The sequence below is a fragment of the Mixophyes fleayi genome, chromosome 1 (genome assembly GCF_038048845.1).
Source record: "Mixophyes fleayi isolate aMixFle1 chromosome 1, aMixFle1.hap1, whole genome shotgun sequence".
Taxonomy (NCBI): Eukaryota; Metazoa; Chordata; class Amphibia; order Anura; family Limnodynastidae; genus Mixophyes; species Mixophyes fleayi.
In genome coordinates, this window is record NC_134402.1 from 143,288,402 (window position 1) to 143,312,835 (window position 24,434).

General features: G+C 38.4%; 1 protein-coding gene across 4 annotated transcripts in view; it reads left to right on the forward strand.

Moving 5' to 3' along the window:
• PPP3CA (protein phosphatase 3 catalytic subunit alpha) overlaps window positions 1–24,434 on the forward strand; it is a 185,133-nt gene that overhangs the window by 112,897 nt on the left and 47,802 nt on the right. For all 4 annotated transcript variants that reach the window (XM_075201144.1, XM_075201162.1, XM_075201152.1 and 1 more), the window contains exons 3-6: window positions 9,698–9,822; window positions 10,411–10,522; window positions 11,671–11,816; window positions 16,294–16,433. In XM_075201144.1, the coding sequence (XP_075057245.1) occupies window positions 9,698–9,822; window positions 10,411–10,522; window positions 11,671–11,816; window positions 16,294–16,433 (523 nt within the window). The remainder of the gene's footprint in view (window positions 1–9,697; window positions 9,823–10,410; window positions 10,523–11,670; window positions 11,817–16,293; window positions 16,434–24,434) is intronic.

Sequence of the window (24,434 nt, forward strand, 5' to 3'; positions counted from 1 at the left end):
CATTGGCTGAGAAGATTGTGACTCTGCCCACTCCATAGAGATCTATGGACACTGCCAGATGTGAGTGCATACACACTGCAGAATTGGAACAGCATCGTTCCATCCTTGAATGAGATTTTTAGTCCAATTTAATAATCAAATGAAACGATACATTGGGCTTTGGAAAGATCATCATTCATCATTGCAGTGTACACACTAATGTGATATCGGGCCGAACGGTCGTTTATCAGGTGATTGGCCTGATGATCGGCTGAGAACACTGTAGTGTGTACCCAGCCTAACTTTTGTATATTTGAAGCACTCCATTAACACTTTATTGATTTGTAATGTTATTGTGACTATAAGTTTTGACCACGTTGTCCATAATTACTGTGTGTTGAATTTGTCATTTAGGCTTGGCTCCATCACATCTTAGTTTATTGTATGGTGTCAGCATGCATTGCAATACAATAACAGTGAAACATTGAACAAAAAATGTAAAAGTCCATAAGCAAACATTGAGTTGTAGCGACCACTCGGCCCTGTAGAGCTTCCAATCTTCAGAACAAGATTACCTGCTAAATACCAGCTGTTGATATTACTTATTGACCCAGGCAAACATGATTCAACTTGTATAGTTTAGTGCCGGTTGCTAGGGTCAACAAGTCAAATGCTACAGAAGTTTTTTCAAATAGTGCTACAAAAAAGTAAAAGGTATTTCTTTCTGTCTATGCTGCTTTTTAAGGGTATTACAGGAAATACTGTGCAAAGGTGCACCTGCATCCCTTTCTGCCCATCCACGGTGCCTGTGGTAACCAGTGGGTTCTGTCTTTCTAGCAGGAATGAGGGTATCTGGTAGAAACAGTCAAAGCATGTGCTAAATTTGTTACCATGAACTTAAGCCTTTTAGAGCTCCTGTATCATTCTATGGTGGCATGTCCGCAATTTATTGCCGAGTCTAGTATTTTATGCATTGACAGCAGTTTATGTGGTACTTTTCCGTTAAAATGAAACAGTCTGTTCATCGTATGGTTTGATAAGCTTACATTGTACAACATTTCCTTCCAAGTAATATTAGAATAGTGAAGAGATACAGCTATCTCAAAATCTTTATTTGAATGGGCATTAATGCAAAAAACAAAACAATTTGACAGCAGTCAGCTGGCGCATCATGACCGCGGTGGGGAGCTTGTCGCAGGTCCCTTTTGGTTGCTATGCAGCCAGGGAAAATCTTGTTGGTTGAGGTGGAGTAAGGTGTGAGATGTCCCTTTCAGGGGGAGCTAGAGGAAAAGCCTGGCATTAGTGGATTGAGGGAAGAGTGAAAGTTCTCATGTCCAAGGCTTGTGCAACACATAAAAGGGGAAGACACATGGAGGTAACCCCACACAGTAGTGATTTAGGTAAAAAATGGGAGTGGTGACACTTGGCATCTGATGACCGTGCACTGGTTTAAGCCGTGACCCATAAACCTGGTTACGACCCTCCCTTTGAGGATGTGATGATTAATAAATAGAAGGCTGTAACTATATTCTCTCCATTGCTGTTTGTTGTGCCAATTACCATGGGTGTCCTTGTGGTGTGAAGTGAGGGATGAAGGGATAGATAGCTTCTCTGTCTAAGGTCATGTTTATAGTGACATTTGGGAGTGTGTTAAATAAGTTGTCTAATATTAATTATGCAAACTGCCAATTGAATCACAACATTAGACCACAGTTGCTTACTCTCCTAGAATGCCCAGGAGACTCCCAATTTAGGAAACAACTTTACAGACTCCTGATTGGTCAGACAGGTTTTCTAAAGAGCACTTGCCTACTAGATGCTGGGCAGGGATGTCGCATGATTTTGCAGATGGTATCATCAAGTCATGACCACTTCAGTGACCACCATAAGGGCACAGTGTGATGATGTAATTAACAAAATATTATACACTTTTTAACAAAAAGACAAAAAATCCAGCGCTGCCCTTACAATGGTAAATGCCAATTCCCAGGGCTTAGCATTGGTCCACTAGTGTAATCCACCACTTTCCCCGACATTTAAAATCCTGAAAGAAACGTAAAAAAGTTATACTCCTTCCGTGGACTTCTGGAGACAAGTGATAAAAAAAACTTCACAGCTATTGTGCAGTGTTTTTACAAACATTATAATGAATTAAAACATATAACATATGGGGTAAATACTAAAATATATTTAGGAGCCAAATAGCCCTTTTTTTGTGAGGCAGTAAAGCCACATAGCAATACAATTCTATACATCAGTCCCAGTAGAGACAATTTAAAAATGGACAGGCTTACAGGGTTACAAAGGAGGAATAGTGAGAAGATATGAGACAGAAAGGCAGGAATTCAGTTGTTAATCTTTAAAATCAGTTTCCATGGACGCTTTGCTGTTGGAATTGCGCACTTGTGCAGAGAACATGTTTTGATATATAAATGGCCACAAAGGGGGGACATTCATTTAGCTGCTGAGTGCCTCTGGTGTGGTTGTGAACGCATTCCGCTGCGATGTAACATTGCAGATTTCTCGAGGAGAAATCAGCTGTGTTGAGGTTCCATAGTACCTGAAGATGTGTGCAACCGCGATGTTTGGCAGAACATCGTGGCTAATAGAATCCCCCCATCCCCCTTAGAGCCATGTACAAACATAGATGACTGAGCCAGGGTCATGCAAGGGCTATTGTGACAGAGTATTTATAGGACATGTCCATATATTTTACTGAAGTGTACGTGGGTTTTTGTGGGTAAATGCGATTGAGCACACTTTGCACAGGGGTGGGCAGACATGAGAATTGAGTGCCTTCCTTACCATGTGTGCAGTTATGCAACCATCTATAAACCTGATCTCTGACCGGATTTGTTTTTTTTTAATTATTTTGTCTGGATACATAAATGAGAGACGGGTGAAGGTTTTGGTGCAGCAGGGGGCTACTTGTAGATGCTCTGACGTTCCTGCTGGTTGCTTCACATCAATCTTTGTAGAAATTGGCACTTTTCCTATTATGTTAATTATGGCTGCACTACCTGGTTAGGGAAACTAAAACAAAAAGTAAACATTTGCTAAGTCTTTTCAATACCTCTCGCAGCCCTGGCCAAAAACTGCAGTGTGAAGGGGTCACGGATGCCGCCTTCATCCGCACGTCATTTCGCAATTGGTGAATGGTATCGAATTGCCAGTTCTGCATTATAGAACCAGTAGAGCCCATAATGCAATGGCTGCATGTAGCAGTTTCAAGACCATTGCACTAACTAGACAGAAAAACACTACAACTATTGGTAATAAACCCCTGTATTAACAAATATTTTACTTTTCTTAACCAGTATTTGATAGAAACAGCACTAATGGGCATTTACTTTCAGGTGTTCTAAGAAACCTAAATGAGTATCATACAGAAGCATGAAAGCATAAACGTACTAGTAGTAGGCTGTGTGCTTTGGTGACCGCTTCACTTTCCTTCACAACTCTATTGATCGTGAACACACAGGAGGTGATTCAGAGTCCAAAGTAAAAAATTATATGCGTCTGCTAACAATTCTTCGTTTGTATTATGAGTTACACACATCTTAAGAGGTATGCTACCTATAGATTTCCACATATTTGCTCCTGGCAAATCACAGCAGTCAAATAGATTATGAGAGAAAAACCTCCAACACCTGGGATATAGCTTAGAGATAAGGTAACTATGCAAGAATATCTATTATTCTTACAAGTGTGTATGTATGTGTATATATCTTAGAAAGAGAGGTATCATAACATTTGGTGTATTTGTCAGCTGCTTATTGTTATTGAATAAAAAATAATACCTGGAAATGTAGGAGGTGGGTTATCAAGCAAAGAGATCTTTTCAGGAAATTCCTTGATTTCATAAGTGATGAACTGTACGTTCAGCTGACTGATTCAGGATCCTTTGAAGGAAGAACATAAGCTGCTTATCATCCAATACATCAGTCATTTTCATTGTCCGCAAAAAAAAGAAAAAGGTATGTTTTTAAGCTCTTTTTAACAGGCAAGAATGTTCCTGTGCACCAGCCTGAGCACAGGTAAGTACAGAATATTTATTTTGTTTATACAGAGAAATACCTTACAGTGTTTCATACTGTGTTCTTGACAGGGCCGTCTTTCCGACTGGGCACGATGGGCAGGTGCCCGAGGCCCCAGTCGGACAAGGGGGCCAGAGGCAGGGACTCCTGTAAAGAAAAAAAAAAACAAGCAAAAAAAACAACTTACCTTTTGCGGTCACCTGACCGTTCAGGTCAGGTGACCGCAAATGTTTGCATTCCACTATTTTCAAAACCCAGCTCCACTTTTGCTTTTTAAAAGGGTCACAGCAATATTTGTGACTCATTTAGTTTTCTGTAAAATCAAAACTATATCGGAACTGAGGCATGAAGGAGCTCTACTGAGGGTGAAGATGTGAAAGGGGAGGAGACTTACCTTCCCTTGTTAACCATGTCTCTCCTACTTGCTTATCCTCAAGTGCCCACCCAAAAATGACTGATTATCTTCAGCCTTTACCATGGGAATACATCAAGTTTAAAACTTTACTACCTTTTTTAGTTTCTGTTTTTTATTTATTTTTTAAATTTGGAGAAAAACTGTTCTCTTGTTTTAAAATGAATTTCAGTTTATACATCTCCCTGTCACAATTTTGCACTCCCAAAAATATTGCGTTCCCCCATTAGGGGATTAAGGCCTTGGAAATTCATATTTGACATTGAAATGGATAAAAAAGGACAAACATTTATATGTTTTTACGCTATGTTACCTATCCAACATGCTACAATACATTGTGCATCCACTGAGCGTCCCATGTACCACATTGCTTTGCTGTCGATCTTCGGTCTGTGACAATCTTGTGCTATTTATATTTACTTTTTTTTGGTACAAATGTCAAGGGTCTTGGGGACCCCTGACCATGAGGTCGCAAAGATAACGCTCCAGTGATAACAATCTTGTTAACTATACGGGCTGCCACAGCCCTAGGGGTTGCATAAGGCCCCGTTGCTTTTTTTTTCAGTTTTAGGTGAGAGCCACCTGCCTTTTCAATCCATTATTGCATGCCCAACATAGAATACTACATTGTGCTAATTTTATGGAAGACCATTTTATTTTTTTGTTTCTTTTTTTTAACTCCATGCCACTCTATTGAGGTTATGTCACGTTGGAAGGATACTTAAAAAGACACATTTATGTTTGTCTTACATGGGTATTTGTAGGTATATAAATGTACTTACCTACATTACATGCACCATTGTTTGTACAACATTCAACACATTAAAAATATAGGAAGACTCCAGGATATTCGTAAAAAAAAACAAAAAAACATCCATTTGCAAGAGGGCAGAGGTTCCGCGACCACCTGCTAATCAGAAAATACTTAACGCTCTCCACCCCTTGCATTTGTTAAATGTATCTTGTCCCACAAAACAATATTGTTTTTGTATAGAGATGGGATTTGAGGCGCATGAGTGCATATAGAGTGTATTTATCTAGGAAAGCCCTGATCCACCTAGCTCCTTCCATCACATCATGCAAACATTTGTACAACCACACATACCTCAATCATAACAGCCAGATCCATGTGCTTCTTAATAAACAAAAACTGGTTTCTGCAATAGTAAGCACATAATGTCACAATAAGATATGCACTACTGGATATCACATTCAGAAATGCTCCTTAATGCCCATTGGTAGTGCAGAAAATACTCTGACACGTCTAACTCATCGGAATGGTTTGTCCACGATGTTATGGCTGCCTCATCGGTACTTTTATGTGACTTGTACGTGATCATTTTAGCAACTACACAATATCTTCTTCTAAAACCGTTCTATTAACACTGGCTCCTAGAATATACTGTAGGCTTTACCATGGGCATGGCTATGAGAGAAGAGGGGTTATGACAGTCCTCACCACAGTTAAATTGAGAAGAATGCAGCTGTGTATTAAACATTAGATGAGTCTGTTGAAAGCACACTAAATGCACACATGTCTGCTGCTCCTGGGCCTAATATTCCCTGTGGCCGTTTTAAAGGCTTTCAAATCACACAAGCTAGTTTATTGCAGTGCTCGGATTTTTGTCTGCATGCACTAATTGTTTTCAGGAGTCACTTGGGTTAGCTGTTATAAAAACACTGAAAGCTTTTTAAATTTACCTTCCTTTTGTTGTTCTTCTAATCTGTTTAATGCACCTGAATAGAAAGATTGGTTAAAAAGAAGAAATTCTGCATTAATCAGCTGCTGCATGAGTCTTGTTATTTTCATAGCCTTTCAGGTGCTATTTTGCATTAGAATTGATCTCATTCTTCATTGAAAAGAAGGAAAGTCTCAGAGTACCTTTCTATCCCATTTATGTTTTGTTTTTCAAAATAAAGTCTATTTTTGCCATCTTTAAAATACAAAAATTAAAATGAGATATTGTACTGTTTGAGCCAATTGATTGCATATAATGTGCCTTTCCAACACCATGAAATTTTGTGTATATATTATGTTAACACTTCCATCAATAATATGTGCTCACTTTCTCTTTTATGCTCTGCATTAAGCAGCCTCGTTGGCATATTGACACTTCACAGAGCTGCCTACTGATGTGGGTCCACTAATCACGAGCATTCTCTCTCTTTCCCAAGCCTTCTACTCGTGTTGTAAGTTTAGGAAGAAGAGAGACTGGCCCAGAGATGCCACTATAGCCTCCCAGGCCCCACTGTTCTGATATAAAAAGAGCAGAGAAGGGCCTCTTGTGAGCATGCGAGGTGCAGCCAGTTCCACCACTGGAGAGAAAGAGACCCTTAATATGTGAGCAGTGCATGGTGTCTGCGTTATGAACAGTCAGTGCCTAATCAGCATGACTGAGATCTCTGTCACAGACCCACCTCAGTAGGCAGCACTCTATGGCACTCTGTCGGCATGCTGTTACGGTTTCTAACAGGCAGTCTGAAAGAGTTAGTGAGCAGGTATTCCAGAAACGGAGATAAAAAACCTAATGGACGTTATTCAATACACCTATAATAAAATTGTGAAGACTTTTTAGCATCATTCTTATTTTTTTTTCTTGTTTGAAAAAAAAAATAAAAAAAATTATAAAACCTATTCAATTTATTACATGCGTGACTTTCTCACCATGCAATACATTGCATCACTCGAATCTGCTTTCCTTCTTTAAAGTGGCAAAAAGATTCAGGAAAAGTGGGGTTTAAGCACAAATATCTCTAATTGAAATATACATTCTGTTTTCTATAGACCTGCTCTGATGTCCTCTTGATAATTGCTATCCCTGCCATCAATTAATTGAATTGCATGGCAGGATGATACCCACACACACTGTTATGCCTGGCGGATCACTCTGTTAGACGCTTACTACAGCCCTTCAAATATCGTGATTCTGCTTAGTTGACTTTAAATTAGCTGCCAGCAAATAATAAACGTTTTCCCACGCTGGCCACTTGTGATTGGCTGAGTGGTGGAGGGGAGTTCTGCTCAGTGTAGATCACAGTGAAAGAGTGTCCTGGTCACAGTCGTTTAGTGATTGACAAATGTAGAGTGCAGTAATTCTATCCCCATTCTCTTGCCACTATGACAGCTCAAGATGGAAGGACAGATTTTTTTTCTCCATTGAACTATAGTGGGGCAAAAAATAAGAAAGGAAAGAAGATTTTATTCTGTGTTACTGACATTTTAACAATGGGTTGGGGAAGTTTTTTATTCAGTTAATTTTCTAAAAGTTTGTGTGTGTTTGGCCTGTTTTTCAGCCATTGTGGTATAATGGATAGGAGTCTTTGGAACCTTTGTCCATTATACTGGTGCCTGTGGTATTCTGCCAGACACTTTCGATAGCAATGCTTCTACACCGAATTCCCAATTTTCATTAACCTGTCCACTGATGGTCACCAGGTGTGTGCTGAAAAGTGTGTGGCTGGTTCTCACTCATGGGTCTTTCCGTTTCACAGTCAGTCAGCCCAGGCTGTTTGCTGGGGGTGTATTTTTTTATTTTTTTAGTAGAAGCGCTTTCTCATTGATTCCAATGGTCCATTTATTTCAATGAGGTTTCCAGTGTGTTGAAATTAATTTGACTTTTTACTTTTTTCCTGATTGCCAAAGTGTCTGGAGAACAGTCACTTCTTTTTAGTAATTTGAGATTGATCAGAAGAATTATGAGGCTTGAAATGGAGTTTGCCTAGTAAACTTAATTTCATGGCGATGAAAAGGTCACATGCAATCTGTCTGAAAAAAAAAACCCAGTACGATCCAACTATGACTGCCTTACTCTCCATGGTCCAGCAATCCCTGTCATTTTCAGAAATGCAGTATATTGTCCATCACGTGCAGAAGCGAGCAGAATAATAGAGTGTGCACTCATGATGGATTGGAATATATACATATCCTTTATGCGCTATATTAGGAAATCAATTGTGTGTGTTATCAAACAATTGATATACCATTAAATCAGTTTATACTCATTTTATTATAGACCTGAAAACAAGGAGAATCACATTATTCCTGCTCATCAGGTCAATCTTGAGTACAGCTACAGAAGGACACAAATTTATTTATGAAAGGGTGCAAATTGCTTTGTAATTACATACTATTATAAGTAGCAATTTTATATGACTGTGAAAGACAGATTTGGTAATTTTTGTTTCCAATTGAAAATAAGTGTTTTTAAGAAATAAAGTGCTTAAGCATACACATTTAATCTAACTTCATTATATTTTCTGATAACTGCTTGTTGTTGCTGTCTTGTACATTGGCCCAAGTTAGCATGATGGATGTGTCCTTATTTTCTGGGTTAAAATCCTTTGACTGTAGCTGAAAATCCAATGTAATACAGTTGCATTCATGTAACTTGTGACCGCCTGGATCTTCAAGTCAGATGTTGTGTTACCAGATTAAGTGAACACATTGTGTATCTTGTATATAGATGTACAGTTTGTTCTTGGGAAGCTAGAGCTCATTCTGAAAAAAATGTCATGTAAATGGGCAGAAAAGAAAAGCACAATGGGTATACAGAACGGTCTTCATTTTTAGGAAAATGAGATTTATCCCTTGAAAATGTTCTTATTTTTCAATATTGCTAACAGTATAATTACTCTTTTTCTGTTTATTGAATACAATTCTTTTTATGTTCATTATCTGACCTTAGGTTTATATGTAAATCTTTATTAGGCTTGAGCGGTAAAAATGGAAGAAAACATAACTGCATTCAGTAGACATGATGGAGGTTGTAATTTCGGCAGGACTTCCACTACTGCAAAGGTGCAGCAGCCTCAGGGCCAGTAGGTGATGGAGCCCATGTAACTGCCATACTCCCTGCAACAATGGTAGTTCTACCACTGACTGTACCCACAATCATCTGAGAGGAAGCACAGTGAAGCCGAAACAGGGTAGCCCAGCAATAGTGTCCCACCCCTGGTTGTAGTTTACCAAGTCTTACCTAGATTGCACTGATTATCACATGCCTACCTGTCCCTGCCTTCAGATGTTGGCAATTATGACACACTGACTCTAGTCCCTCAAACCACCACCCTAAAAGTAGAGCTGTGATGAGATCTCTTAAATATTGTATAAATTAAAGTATGTGCAGTGTGGGTTTTTTTAATTTCTGTTTTTTATTATCCAGAAAGCGGCAGTGATTCTATAATACATAAATGAACTATAGTGTTGGCTTATTTTGGAGACTGTTATTGCCTTCATGTTAAAATAACAGAATATTGTCTTTCCTTGCAGTTTGTGGGGATATCCATGGACAGTTCTTTGACTTGATGAAGTTATTTGAAGTCGGAGGATCACCTGCCAACACACGTTACCTCTTCTTAGGAGACTACGTTGACAGAGGATACTTTAGCATTGAAGTAATTACAGTATCTTACTTGAATAAGTTATTTGTCAGTATGCAGAACCGCAAATGTGCCATTCAGTTATTGGAGTTTGTTTCTTCATAACTTTCATGTTAAAGTTGACCTTTTAACTGCACACACTTGCACATTAGACAATTCTGAACAGACAGCATATATAATCATATTTACTGTGTAGTACAGCTGCATAGTATCTTCTATATTGACCTGTTTCATATACCTGCTTGGATCAAGCTATCCTCTTAATTGCTACGTATATTTATGAGTATTAATGACCATATGTGAAGAGCTGACAGGAACATACTTACTATGCTCCTAAGAAACTTTCTGTGACATCATCAAAATGTAGGAAGCTTTGAAGACAGCCTGATTGTCTCTGAATGATCACATAAGATTAGTGTCAAGCTTTACAGCCCATCATAACAGCTAATTTAAATAATACCTAGGGCATTTTAGAAGGAATTTCCGGATAGAGGTATTTAGTTTTATAATTTAGTTTGAAGCTGTGTTTGAAATAAACTATTGCGAATTAAGCTGGTAAGTTGTCCAAGAGTTTACCAATCAAGCTGTGTTCTTTTTTTTCAGTGTGTGCTGTACTTGTGGGCCTTGAAAATTCTATATCCCAAAACTCTGTTTTTACTCCGTGGGAATCATGAATGTAGACATCTAACAGAGTATTTTACCTTCAAACAAGAATGTACGTATATCTCATTACTCCATTTAGGACATTTTCACAGGAATTCGATAATTAGGCACAAGCCTGTACCTACATGTAGGAAAAAGGCACATGGGTCATTGTAGCTTCTAGCTTTGTCCATTAATGATCCACTCCTACCAGCTCTAGGCTGGTATCAGACAAGGGTGAATCACTGCTTCATTGACTGGAGTGATGAAATGGAGCTTGTAGATTGAATGAGTTCAAGTTGTGAAACAACAGTGTAGGAGGGACTCGCCCTCATGTAATACTAATCTCATGACCAGTTCAGCAACTACAATGTGCAAGTTTATTTTTGGTGTGTTATGCAATAGCTAAATTCCTATTATGCACCCTTTTCAGCACCTGTCCTACCAAATATATAAAGGTATCTTTTATAGTAGTGCCTTATTCACACCAGTTCTCACTTTGCTAAGATGTTCTATTAGGCTTATTCAATAAGATGTCCTAACCTGTAATGCTTATTAAAAAATGCACTGTACATTCTTTCTTATACAACATTTAAATTGTTTTCTTATCAGTAATTTATTATAGCAATTAACTGTTGGTTTTCCAATGATATTCACTTAAAAGGCTACTTAGTCATTAAGTATTATGACTTTACATAATAAAGGTCATTTATCAACAAAACATGCACGAGTTCAGAGCAATTCATTATGGTAAATACACTTGCATAACTTGATAGTAAGTGGACAGGATGCAAGAGAATGGCCTGCTCTACCAGGAGTCCAGAAGACCTACCCAGAATTCAGGAAGCTCCCAAACATTTCAGGAGAGTTGGCATGTATAATAGAAATGCATTGTCCCAAATAACATGCGTCTGCTACATAATGCACCCTACTGAAAGCACAGACTGGTTTATGTCACCTCAGACACCACCATTTTTACATTTTTAAACAAAGATTGAAAAAATAATAGGTTAAGCTTACTTTTTATTAGTTATTCATTTTAAACATTTCAGTAATTTTAACAAAAAGTCCCAAAATCATGAATAACCAAAATAGTGTGATGTGTATTTTGCTGTGTATGCCTAACAACCACTTTTATTTAATAATTGGCGACCATTTCCTTGGCTTAACTAGCATTCTTTTGCTGAATTTTAATGTGTGATTTCATCCCATCAATGAAAGGTAAAATAAAATATTCGGAGAGAGTGTATGATGCCTGCATGGATGCCTTTGACTGCCTTCCTCTGGCTGCTCTGATGAACCAGCAGTTCCTGTGTGTACATGGTGGCCTATCTCCAGAAATCAACACTTTAGATGACATTAGAAAAGTAAGTGCTAATAATGGAAACCTCAAAACTTCAGTCAATATTTGTGCTTTTATTACAGTGTTGGACAGGGAATGCATTAAGGATTGACCATAGGCCTATTAGAAGAGCTTATGTTACCTGTTAACATAGTGCATCTTTGAATATGTCATGTGTCCTGCATAAAATTGCTGGCGGTATAGTTTATGCAAACTGGACGCTATGAGGTTGGCAGCTAGACACTCATTTGGTCAACATTCAGAAAGTCAGCAACATTAGGTCGACAATTCAGATGTCAACTGTATTGTTAGGTCGACAATTCAAATGTAGACAGTATTATATGGTTAGTGATATTATTGTCGACCTAATAATACTGTCAATGTTGTTATTGTTGACTTTCTAACCCAGTCTTTATTGTGGTGTTTAATATATAAATGTTGATCATGTTACATTGAACATATGTATTACACCCGACTCGACATACTGGTATAGTAAAGCACAGCCATAAGAGGAGCTGCTTGTGCACATGTCCCCATACCTACTCCGAGGCTCCAGATAGGCCATATTTCTCAGTGATACACCTATACCACTAACTACATTAATTTGTAGTAAGGAAATATAGACACACAGAGGGAATTAATAATAATATTATTATTAGCCTTTATTTATATGGCACCACAAGGTATCTGCAGCTCTGTATATAATACAAACAGTTGACCATAGAGGGTAAAACAGAACAGTAAATGAGTAAAACCAAGCCTCCAGTGGCTCCAAGCATATCAAGTACAGAGAGGTTGGAGGTGGAGAAGTGGAGTAGAGACAGAAGGTAAGACATCCCTGCTCATAAGAGCTTACATACTAAAGGGAGGGTAAACAGACCACAGGCACAAGTGAGAGTCAGAGGAGAGGGAACAGATGCAAGAGGAGTGCATACAGGGAAGAGGGAGGTGAGGAGAAGAAGCGTGGAGAAGGTTAGGTGGATGGCTGGTAGGCTTTGAGGAACAGATGAGTTTTAAGTGCCCGTTTAAAGTTGCACAAATTAGTGGACAGTCTGATAGAGCGAGGGAGGTCATTCCAGTGGAGGGGGCTTGAATTCTGGCATAGGGTGAGGTTATTAGGATGGAGGAGAGGTGACTGTCATTGGCCGATCACAGTAAATGGGCGGGAGTGTGAATGGAAAGGGTGTCGGAGATATAAGGAGCAGTGGAGTGGAAGAGGGCCTTGTAGGTAAAGGTAAGGAGTTTGAAAATAATTCCGTAGGGGAAAAGGAGCAAGTGTAAGGCAAGGCAGATATGAGAGGCAAAGGAAGAGCGGTGTGAAAGGAAGATAAGTTTCTCAGCCGCATTGAGTATAGAAGGAAGGGGATTGTGTGGGAGCAGGGGATGCCAATGAGGAGAAGGTTACAGTAATCTAGACTGGAAATGATGAGTGTGTGGATAATGGTTTTGGTAGCATCCTGAGAGAGGAAGAACAAGATGCTGGCGATTGTTACAGAGTTGGAAGCAACAGGATTAGGCAACAGATTGAATGTGGGAGGCAAAAGAGAGGGAGGAATCAAGGATGACACCCAGGCAGCGGAGTTGGGGAACAGAAGAGATGGATGAAGATTTAAAAGGAGGGAAAAGAATGAGTTCAGTTTTTGACAATGTTAATTTTAAGAAAACGTGAGGAGACCGTGAACCATGAGAGGACATAGCCACAGAGCAACTGGAGGGAGTGGTCCATGGTGTGAAAGACCACGGAGAGGTCCAGGAGGATGAGCAGGAAGCAGTAATCCTTGGATTTAGCCGAGATGAGGTCATTATTAACTTTGGCCAGGGCAGTTACAGTGCAGTGGAGGGGGCAGAATAATGTATTCCCTTCTTTCTAATAGAAGGGTATTCTAGGTCAAGTCTGTCAATGTGACACTTTTGATATCCTTTTTATTTTACAGTTTGTGTACATTATTTCCTATAATACACATGTTACAATTAATTTGTTTTGTTTCAAATTGAATGAGGTGCTATGCAGGCCTGTTTTACCTATTCTGACAGTTATACATTCCATCATAGAACACTTACAAAGTTACTCCAGGGACCATCGTAATATCAGTACTGTCCATCTACATGTACAAAAGAGCTGTGTCTTGTGGCACTAGTTATTAGCCTATCGAGTGACCCTTTATTTTATTTAAAGTTGGTAGCATTGAGTAATAACATGTGGCAGTCTCCTTTTGAAATCACTTGTTTGTTGTCAGGTGTAAAATCTGTAAATGCAACCTTAAATAAAAATAAGACCACCAGTTGATTTCACGCTCAGGGCTTTTGGAAGTGCTCTGAGTGCCCCACACCCAGCTAGGTTCTACCCTCCCCCTGCTTCTTCCTTGTGTAGAAGAGAAGCTGCATCACACTCCCAACCCATCACTGATATGGAGGAGCAGCAGCTTCACAGGTAATGTCTGCTGGCTGTTGCTCCTCCACATCAGCGGGCCGCGTACCTGGTGTAGAAACTTGAAAAACATTGATTGTGACATCATGTCACTCATTCATGGGTTTAGTCACTCTCTGAACATTGCCCTTACTTCTCCTAGTAGTAGGGCCAACCCTATATAGACTATTAATTATCCATTATTTGGTTTGTATTTATATTATTGAGACTGCATGAACCAGTGAGTTCAAACCATAAATCAGCATGTAATTTTTCAGAAGCAAAGGGTGCCTGTGATGTTTGAGGCGTTGGTTAAAGTGCATTTCCATTGATTTTCTTTGTCTCTTTTGGTTTACTTACCTACCATAAAAGTAATACAGGATATTAACACTTGTCATGTTAACATACAGGTTTTGATGGCCTTTAAATGGGTAATCTGAAATCCACCTTGCATTTCATCCTCATTCCTATAGAACCAGGTGCCAAATCTCTTTCAGTGGGCATGGGAAATATCACCTTAATGAAATGTAAATGATTGCAGCGCCATATAGTTTATTTATTTTTACTCTGGGGTTCTATGTTTAATTGCATATTTACTTGGAGTCATTAACTTTTTTTATGGAATGTGCAGTTGGTAATAATTCTGTCCCTGGCATTTCTGAAGACAATCTGCATATTTATCAACACACATTATTTCATTGCCGAGTGTTTCAGTTACAAAACCATGAATAATTTAGAAGCTTAAAATAAGTTTGGAAGTCTAGCTTAGTATTGCATATTTTATGATATGCATTTGAAGCTGAATCTGTGAATGCATCTTTTTAATGAAAGTTTTCTTCTTTTTAATTGAACGTCAAGGCAATAAAATATCATTTCATTCCCCCCTCAAATAACACAGAGCCCTGGGCTGAAATTTTCACTGTTCCGCGGCTAAGTTGATGTTTTATTCTGCTTCTTGGCTGACTTAGAGAATTTGATAGATGTATAAATCAAGGTGACAAGTCAACGGCGGCTTTATTTTTATTAAAGGTTTCCCAAGGTACAATATTCAATAACCTATGTGCTTTGAAATGAACACTTCAAAGGCTAAGAACTTGTTAGCAGCTAGAAATTCTACCTATCTATTATATTCTTTTAAAGTTTATGAGAATAATTTAGTGCTGAGGTATTTTTGTTTTGTTTGTTTTTTCCTGTTGATTTGTTTTGTTATAGCTTTAGGGATGCAAAAATGTTGTATGCGTAAATTAGAAATATGGTTTAAACCTTAAAGTATATCATGTGTTTTTGTTGCAGACTGCAGAAGTAAAGATTGTACTAATTAATTTATCGATCGATGTCCAAACTGATACGTAACTAATCTGGGATTTATTAATATAATCAAGCCATAAATTAGTTATTGCCAGGTTATGTTGCTTATCTTTGTAGGTCAAGCTGAACTTGACTATTCATTCTCAAATGACGTTATTACTGATTCTATCATTATGCCATGTAGCCCTAATTTGACTTCTGGTGAAAACACAGGAATACGGTCACATTTGTTAAAACCAGTGGTTGAAGTGAAGGTGTATACAGTTGTAAAAACCATCAAATTTCATTCACTTACATTTCCATTACATTTTTCATACCACCACTTCAAAATTTCCACTTCAACCACTGGTTAAAACCCATTGCAAGTGAAGATAATCCCCAAAACACTGCATGGCAGTAGGAGAGTGGCATATTTATCAAAGGAAGTCCTTTAACTCACTGCAATGTCCTCACCACTTAGTATAGTGGTATAAACTATAGGAATGGCTTTGTGACTTATTTATGAAATGATTACTAGTCCTTTTAGATTTGTCAAAATATCACATTTCCAAGATACATGGACAACACAAAGGAGATGGAATAGCTATTTGAATGTAAATTTTGCATTAATAAACTAAACACAAAAGGACCACCTTGGACATATTTAAATGTTATACAGTATGTTTATAATTCTGTTTTCACAGTGTGTATGTTAATGACGAGTGACCATATTAAAATAGGATGTATTGCTGTTGGATACAAAATTTGATTGTGAAATGTCAATATTGTGTTAATTTGCTTTTCTCAGTTAGATCGCTTTAAAGAACCCCCTGCATACGGGCCCATGTGTGATATTTTGTGGTCAGATCCCCTGGAAGACTTTGGTAATGAGAAAAGTCAAGAACATTTCACTCACAACACAGTTAGAGGGTGCTCTTACTTTTACAGGTAAGTAGTATGTCAACTAGTCCCTAACCATTCACTATTCATAAAACACATCAACAGGTTATTTCTCATTTCCATAATAGTTCTAGGCAGAATTTTAATTAGGTGTGACATCAGTAACTATGTATGATTGGTTACCTTAGGGTTGCTGTTGTTCCTTTTTTTTATTAATGGTTTGTTACTTACGAATAAAGATCACCACAATCTATTTCCATGCATATTTGTTTATAAACCTGTTTACACAAGGTACTGTATACTGTATGTGTAAACTAAGGTTTATTAGTTTTACAGTTGCAAAGGGGTCTTCCCTCCATAGGGATCACTCACTGCCCTTTCTCCTCCTCTTAAAGAGAATCCCTCTTTCTGACAGTAAAATCAATAGTTCAAAGCAGGTTTTTGTGCATAACCATGTATGTACAGAACGTCATTCATGCCGTGCCTTTCCTGCCAGTCCATGCCTTAAGGTATAGCGAATACGTTATAAGTTGAATACTTCTGGAAGGTGTTTTCCTATTTCAGATGTCATTCATTTATCAGCTTGTATTTACTCTCCTGCAATTTTTGCTAAAAACATTGTGTTGTTTTTCTGGCTTCTTTCTATTTTTTTCAGCCACGTATTTATATCACCAGGCAGAGTTGTTTGTTGCTCCAAGGTACAGCACATCTCTGTAATTAGATTGTGAAATGTAGAGAGCTTGCCATCTACTGAGAATAAGGCACAGCTGAGACGAGAGGAGCGAGCCTGGCTTAGAGTAGAGAGTAGGACCGTTGTGAGGGTGCACTAGTCTGATTACTAGCCTGTACCCTACTTCCACGTATACTAAAGTGTTGGGATTTCAGAGATGTCTAAAGATTTGAAGGCTGGAGGAGCCTGATCAGGTGTAGGGCAATTCCATAGGTTGGTAACAGCACAGAAGAAGACTTTAGGTAGAGGTGGTTATCTGAGATGAGGTGAGGCTCACGTCAGAGGTAGCTCTGAGAGGGCATGAGAGAAAGTATTTAAGATTAGTTTTGACATGTGTTCAGGGCTTTGTTGCGGGTTTGCAATTTGAATTGGATACTGGTGGATATGAGAAACCAGTGATTTAGGGGCTGATGCAGGGTTGGTTGCAAATTGGTAATAAATTGCTCTTAAAAAGAAAAAAAAATAGAGCATGGAAAAAGTAGCTTATTTTCACCCATATGCAGAGCCATACACATCTTAAGACATCTTAAGGCGTGTTTATTTGGTAGGAGAGCAGCTCAGTCAGCAACCTGAGAGCATATGGTGCTTGTTACCTGTTTATTAAGCCATACTCCTTTCCAAGTCACCAGACTCTTGGACCTCTGCGAGGAGGATCTATTGGCCTGCTGAGCGGTCGCAGGCCATCGTCGAGGCATGAAAGGTAGTAGACCTTTATTTATTACCTTTATTAAACCATTTGCTCGAGCAGGGGGGTAGTATTGTTCCTCTGATTTTGTGTACATGGGCATTACAGTTGTGAATACACTAGATAAGTTGACGGTTTTGTTTCCGATGTATGTGCATTAGCAGCATATGCTTCTGGTTTATGGCAATTCATCTGCAGCAGCATTTACTTGTACCTGCCCTGTGCAAAAGATAGACCTCCTAACAGGCGTATATGCATGTTTCTGCAGGTCTGTATGAGCCACATTTGTGTAAAAACGTCTTTACTGTAGGCTGAAAACATTACAACGCCTCTTCCCTCCCCTGTCTGACTCTCCATGCACAGGCTGTTGTAAGCGCCAGAATCATATGCATAGGCGCATAGGTGTGCACCCTCTTTCTGTCTGACATGCCATTACCCAGTTTTCTCATTTACAACTAGGCATTGAATGATTTGTATGGGGAAGAAAGTTAACTGAAGCTCCTATCCTGCACCTTTGTATCTAAATCAATGTTGCTACAGCCAGCAAACCATGGTAACTGATTAAATAATTTATCTTTCTCTGTTGGTTTCGGGTCATTTTGTTACAAGAACAGTCTGTGTTTAGTTACACTGACTGAAAAGATACATATATATCTTGCAATATCACATTTCTGGAGAACTCTAATTTAGCACTACTTGTTATTTATTTTGTCATAATTGTAATTGAATTTCAAACCTAAATTAGATTTGAAGTATACTCTTAATCAGTGGTTTATTACGAATGCCTTTGTCCTTGCGAATTTCTCAAGTAATGTGTTCTAATTTATATTGTATTTATTGGAACTTTTCTATTGTATTAATATCAAAGGGGCTCTACATTGTATCAGTAGACAGCAGAAGGGGGATCGCCATACTATTAATAGGGGCTCCAATCGCATTAATTAACAGCAGACATGGCTTTGCATTCTATAAGTTGAAACCGACATTATCGGATGTGCTTTGCACTTTATATGTTGACATCAGAGGAGTGGTTTGTATTCGCTTCGGGTGACATTAGAAGGACTTTTGTATATGTGGACAAACATCAATGTGGGATCTGTATTATATACTCTTTGAGGGGGGCCAGGCACACTTATAACAGGGGGCCCTTATGGTTCACAAGAAAGAGCATAGTGCCATCATTAAGGGATAGTTACTGATCCAATTTTGAGTCACATTATTCTGTTCTTAATTACTAATAATGCCCCCTTGATGATCAAAATTAATAATAGTGCCCCCTTGATGATCGTAATTCATATTAGTGCCTCCATGATGACTGTAATTAATAATAAACCTCATAATGATCTGTTAATAATAGTGCCCGTTTGATAATTATAATTAATAGTACTGCCCCCTTATTTATAGTAATTAATAGTAGTACCCCTGTGATCATTGAAATTAATAATAGTGGCCTCATGATGAGTTTAATTCATAATAATGCCTCTTGATGATCTTTATTAATAATAGTGGTCTCTTGATTAATGCAATTATTGATAGTGCCACCCTTGATGATATACTTACCTTAGGCATCTTCTTTCTTTTCTCTTCCTTCTTCAGTCCACACTGTATTCAGATGCAGATATACGCACATGGCTCCCATAAGCGTCGCTGCTGTGACATAATGCTGCAATGCTTAAGGGATATAAATAGTGGGGAAGTGCCGATATTACAGGTTATTTACATCTATACCTGTACAGTCAATCCAGATTGACAAGAATTGTGATTATACCGGTATTTTATTAAAGTGTACATATATTCATGTTTTTTAAGATATGTTTTATGAATGCAAGTTCAGTTGAATAAATATATGCTTAATATCAGCATTTTCCCACTATTTATATCTTGTTAGGTTTTTTGTGTGGCAATCACAGCAGATTGCAAGGTGGGAGCTGCAGATAAATAGCTGATAAACTCCAGTGAGATACAATCCTTTAGCGCCTGTATTTCTATGTTTAATGCTTAAGGGAGCCTGGAGTCACTGCATAGTAGCAGCTCCCTTAACAGCCCTGGCTGCAGCTTCTCCTGGACAGACATTGCCGTTTGGTCCAGGGTGGCCTGGGGCACATGTCCCCTGCCCCCCGTATTAAACCAGCTCTGCTGGCTGTGTAAAGCCACAGTTGTACTAAGCAGACCACAACCAGCACTTTTATCTATCCCCATTTTTTGTGAAAAGTGTTGTATGCCCAAATAAATTTGATGTTCCTATCTCTCCAATTCCCTGATAAGGAGAAGCTATGCATCTGAATCTTAGAGATTTTTTAAGTAGAAGATCAGATGTGGTGCGGAAAGAGAACACAGCCTAAAACATTATGTACTTTTGTGTTTTTAGGTGTCTTTTCAGGAACCTCGAATCCTCCAAATCACAACCTACAGCCAGTAATATTGTTCATAAAAAGCTAAGAAACCACTTAACCTGCTTCCAGCACTCATTGGCTTTCCACATATTTCTATGATTTACAAAGATTACAGGCAGTAATAGTGAACCTGGGTCCAGGAGGAAGACAAAACTGATTGGTTTGAATGTAGAACTCTGGGTATAGAGTGTATGGTGGTTGTTAGACAACCTGCAAACATCAAAATGGGGTATCCCATAGTGTGTGTGTGTGTGTGTGCTGGGGGGGTAGGAGCGACCTCGACTTACACTATTACATGTAAGCTACTGTGAGATCCAGATAACAACTAGATCTAAAAATTGGGACCTTGGACAATATATTGATTTGGCCCCTCTATGATCCATTCCAAAATGACTTTCTCATGGCCTGGCACCTTTCCACCATAAGACTTTATTTACAGTACAGTGCCCCACTGCACCCTCTCAGACATCATAATAATTAATAAATTACTTCTCCCTCTCACAAAAAATAATAATTTTATTTTGCCCCAATCCCACCACTGCACCTATACATGCTTTCATAATTAAATGTCAGACAATCCAGCAAACAATAAGGGGCAGGATAATACTGGTCTGTAAATCTGATTACAAGTTGGTCTCCCATCAAGTGTTATTAAAATGCTCTACCCACATCTACTAAGAGGAAATGCTCTATGATGATCCTGCAGTGATGGTCGGCTGATTGCAGTTAGATGTTGACAACATTACCCATTCAGGGAACTTGCTATGCACTTTAAAACTATCAGAGGAGTGCATGCATAGGCCTTATTGGTGGAGCTAAATAATGAAGTAGCTCATGTGCAGGGGCGTGAGGGTATGAATGGAGGGTAGGAGGGATGGAGTGGTGAGGATAAGATATAGAGGATGAAGCATGGGTGGCCTCAGGATCCTAGCCCGGGGCATTAGGTTGCCAAGTGGGTGGTCTGACCCTGCCCCTCAATATAAAGTATTTAGGACCACCAGGAGGAGGAATGCTTGCTTGTATTATGCTTACAACTCCCTTTTGTTTGTAGTATTGTTACTGCTGTAGTGGTTACTGTGATACGTAATATTTAGCTAGTAGACCTTACAAGGGGTGTCATGAAGAAAATATAAGTCATCCATAGGTATGACGAACCAAGCACAATGGAATTTAAGTGTTATTTTCTATTTATTTATTTTTATTATGGTATAATTAGCTTTGATAGGACAGTTTATTTATCATGGCTCGTTTCAGGAGACATGATGACTTTATAGTTTAATATTCACATTTTTTGCATGTGTTGTCTAATGCTCACAGACAGGGCTCTGTATAAGAGCTGGTACATAATATAGCCACAGCTGAAACATTTTGCTGCAAAATCCAATACAGTAGCCTTTTAAATTAATAAGCAAAATACACTATTACTTTTTATTAAACTTCACAGGAAAAAAATCAATTGTTGCAAACTGTCCTGTATAGTTATCCAATTGTATTGCAGTGCTGCAACAGTGGCACTTACTCTTTTATACCTATTGCTGGTCACATGTCTGACCTGGAACTGGTTGTGCAATATGTGATCGAGGATATGGATCACTGTTTGCTCCACAGGGTTTACAAAGTGCACAGAGATATGTAAGAAGATAACACATTGCAATAACTGAGTAAGTCACTGCTCCTGTGTAGAACAGGATACTTGTATGTGAGAAGAGAAGCAGCTGTGGTATTTATCTTTCTGTCAGTGTGACTGGGCAGCTAAGTATCTCGAGGACTTTTAGGGTAGATGCTTAGCATGTTCTATTTTAGAAAGCAACTAATAAAAGTAACCTGTTTATTACAGTTAACATGTTTCTTCTTGCCATGATTTCAATCTTCTTCTGGTAGTATTATGTGTCCAGCTTGCTGTAATCTACTTCCTTTGTGATATCTGAAAGACTTCAATAACCACATGTTCTCAGCAAGGCAGATTTTTATCTGTCTTCCTGCCTCAAAGCTTTTCTGAGACATGATGGTAAAACATTTTAGTTAAGGGCATGAAGGACACAGCACTGTCTATCAGTTGCCATCTGTGTAACTGGAGTACAGCAGTATGCATTTGTGATTGTAGGTTCAAGTTTCTGGTGAAGTGGTTTTCAGCTGCCCTCCACAAGGAAAGTTACTGTGATATATTGTATGGTCTCCATGAAGTCATAATTACAGTATTTCTTAGTTCTCTCCTTAAGAACCCCCAACAGATCTTTAAGGAAATTAGCACTGCTTCATTCCTTGCTAGTGCAGTGATTTCTTATTGACTCATATGGTGTAAGAGAAGGTTTAGAGGATGAACATGTTGGTAAATTATGGAATTAGGCTGGTGGCAGGGGAGGGCTGGCAAATTTTAGCCCGGGGGGCAAGACTCGACTCAACAGCCTATTTTAAAGGAAAAAAATGCAAGTGACCCAGCCGAAGGCAGCCCACTAAGGAACCGGCCCAGGGGGCGGATGCCCCCCAGCCCAGCCTGCCACTGTCTGGGGGTCCCATATAAGGATGTAAGTTATACCCATTGTGTAGCCGCATATATTATAAATAAAGATATAACCCCCATTCCTGGTAACCGAAGGTTAGTATTGCATTTTGCATAGATGGAAACATATTATAATTAATGTTTTGTTTTTTTAACATATTAGTTTATCAAATTGAATTTTACATTTGCATTCTAGTGTTGAGGAATGTTATATCATTCTAGTAAAGTTGTTCCTTCACTTACCTCCAAATATTATTGCTTAAGGCTAGACTATTGACAGTGAAAACATACTGGTTTGTGACAGAGTATTTATGACAGATTTACACTATTGCTCCTTATCCTTGCACCTATCTCACACACACATACCCCTGCTGGCTATAATTCTGACCTTTGCACAATTGGTCGTCTGCACCTTTATGCAGCAGAACCACAGGGCACCAGGTTCAGTATCCGGTCAATGCTATATACCGACCTAATTGAAATTTCATTTTCATTATAATGAAACACTTTTTGTTTCTTCCCGTCCTTCAGGAAAAACAATGTGTTTAAAATGGTGAAAAATAAATTACTGGTCAATTTCAAACAGGCGATTGAATAACATGGCCTTGTGCTATGCAAAAACTATACTTGGCTTGCAAAGTTAGGGAATAGTTTTAGTTTGCACTTTGTCCATGTTTGCAACTTAATTACCAAAACAAAAAGATTTTTAATGTGTTGGACATATTTATGTATAAAAACCCCCCACCTTGCTAAGTCCAGCAGATCAGTACTTTGATATCGCAAGAAAAGTAAGAGAAAAAAGTTGCGCTTTGCCTTTGATCATAAAAGACCTTGTTCCTTGTTTAGAAGTGTATACCATTAATTCATCATCATCATCATCATCATCATCATCTATTTATATAGCGCCACTGATTTCACAGCGCTGTACAGAGAACTCATTCACATCAGTCCCTGCCCCATTGGGGCTTACAGTCTAAATTTCCTAACATACATACAAACATAGACAGAGAGAGAATAGGGTCAATTTTGATAGCAGCCAATTAACCTACCAGTATGTTTTTGGAGAGTGGGAGGAAACCGGAGCACTCAGAGGAAACCCACACAGGGAGAACATACAAACTTCTCACAGATTAATGTTTTAATGCAACCTAGTACAATACTGTATTCCTGGCTACTTTTGAAACATTTATATAGTACAAAGTCACATTTGATTCTATTGTTGTTCCTCTGCAGTGATGAGAAGTTTTTATAACTAAGTCACAATAATTATTTTATTGATATGTACAAGGACTTATCTGGCAACCTAACAGATCAAGAAAATTCATACATTTTCTATACTGCCACTTCTACACGTGTATATGTGTGTGTATATAGATAGATATATATAGATATAGATTTATATATAGAGAGACAGAGATGTGTGATCTGTTCTAAATTGTATTCGTGTTTCAGCTTTACCGATTTTGGCATAAAAATCACAATTATGTTTCTGGAGTTAATTAAAAATTGTGAAAAATAGGTAAATTCATTTTTAGCTGTTTTTGCTCTTATATTACTATTTATAGCATTAGCACTCATTTCCAGTTATTTCCAGTCTATTTTCTAATGATCCCTTCGCAAGTGTCTCAATTTTCACCCACTTTGGCCGAAGTCTGCAGCGAGCTGTCTTGATGAAGGAATTTGTAACTTTGCCATCATTGCATTTGCTTTCTGTGATTCAATTAAAAAATATAGAAACTGT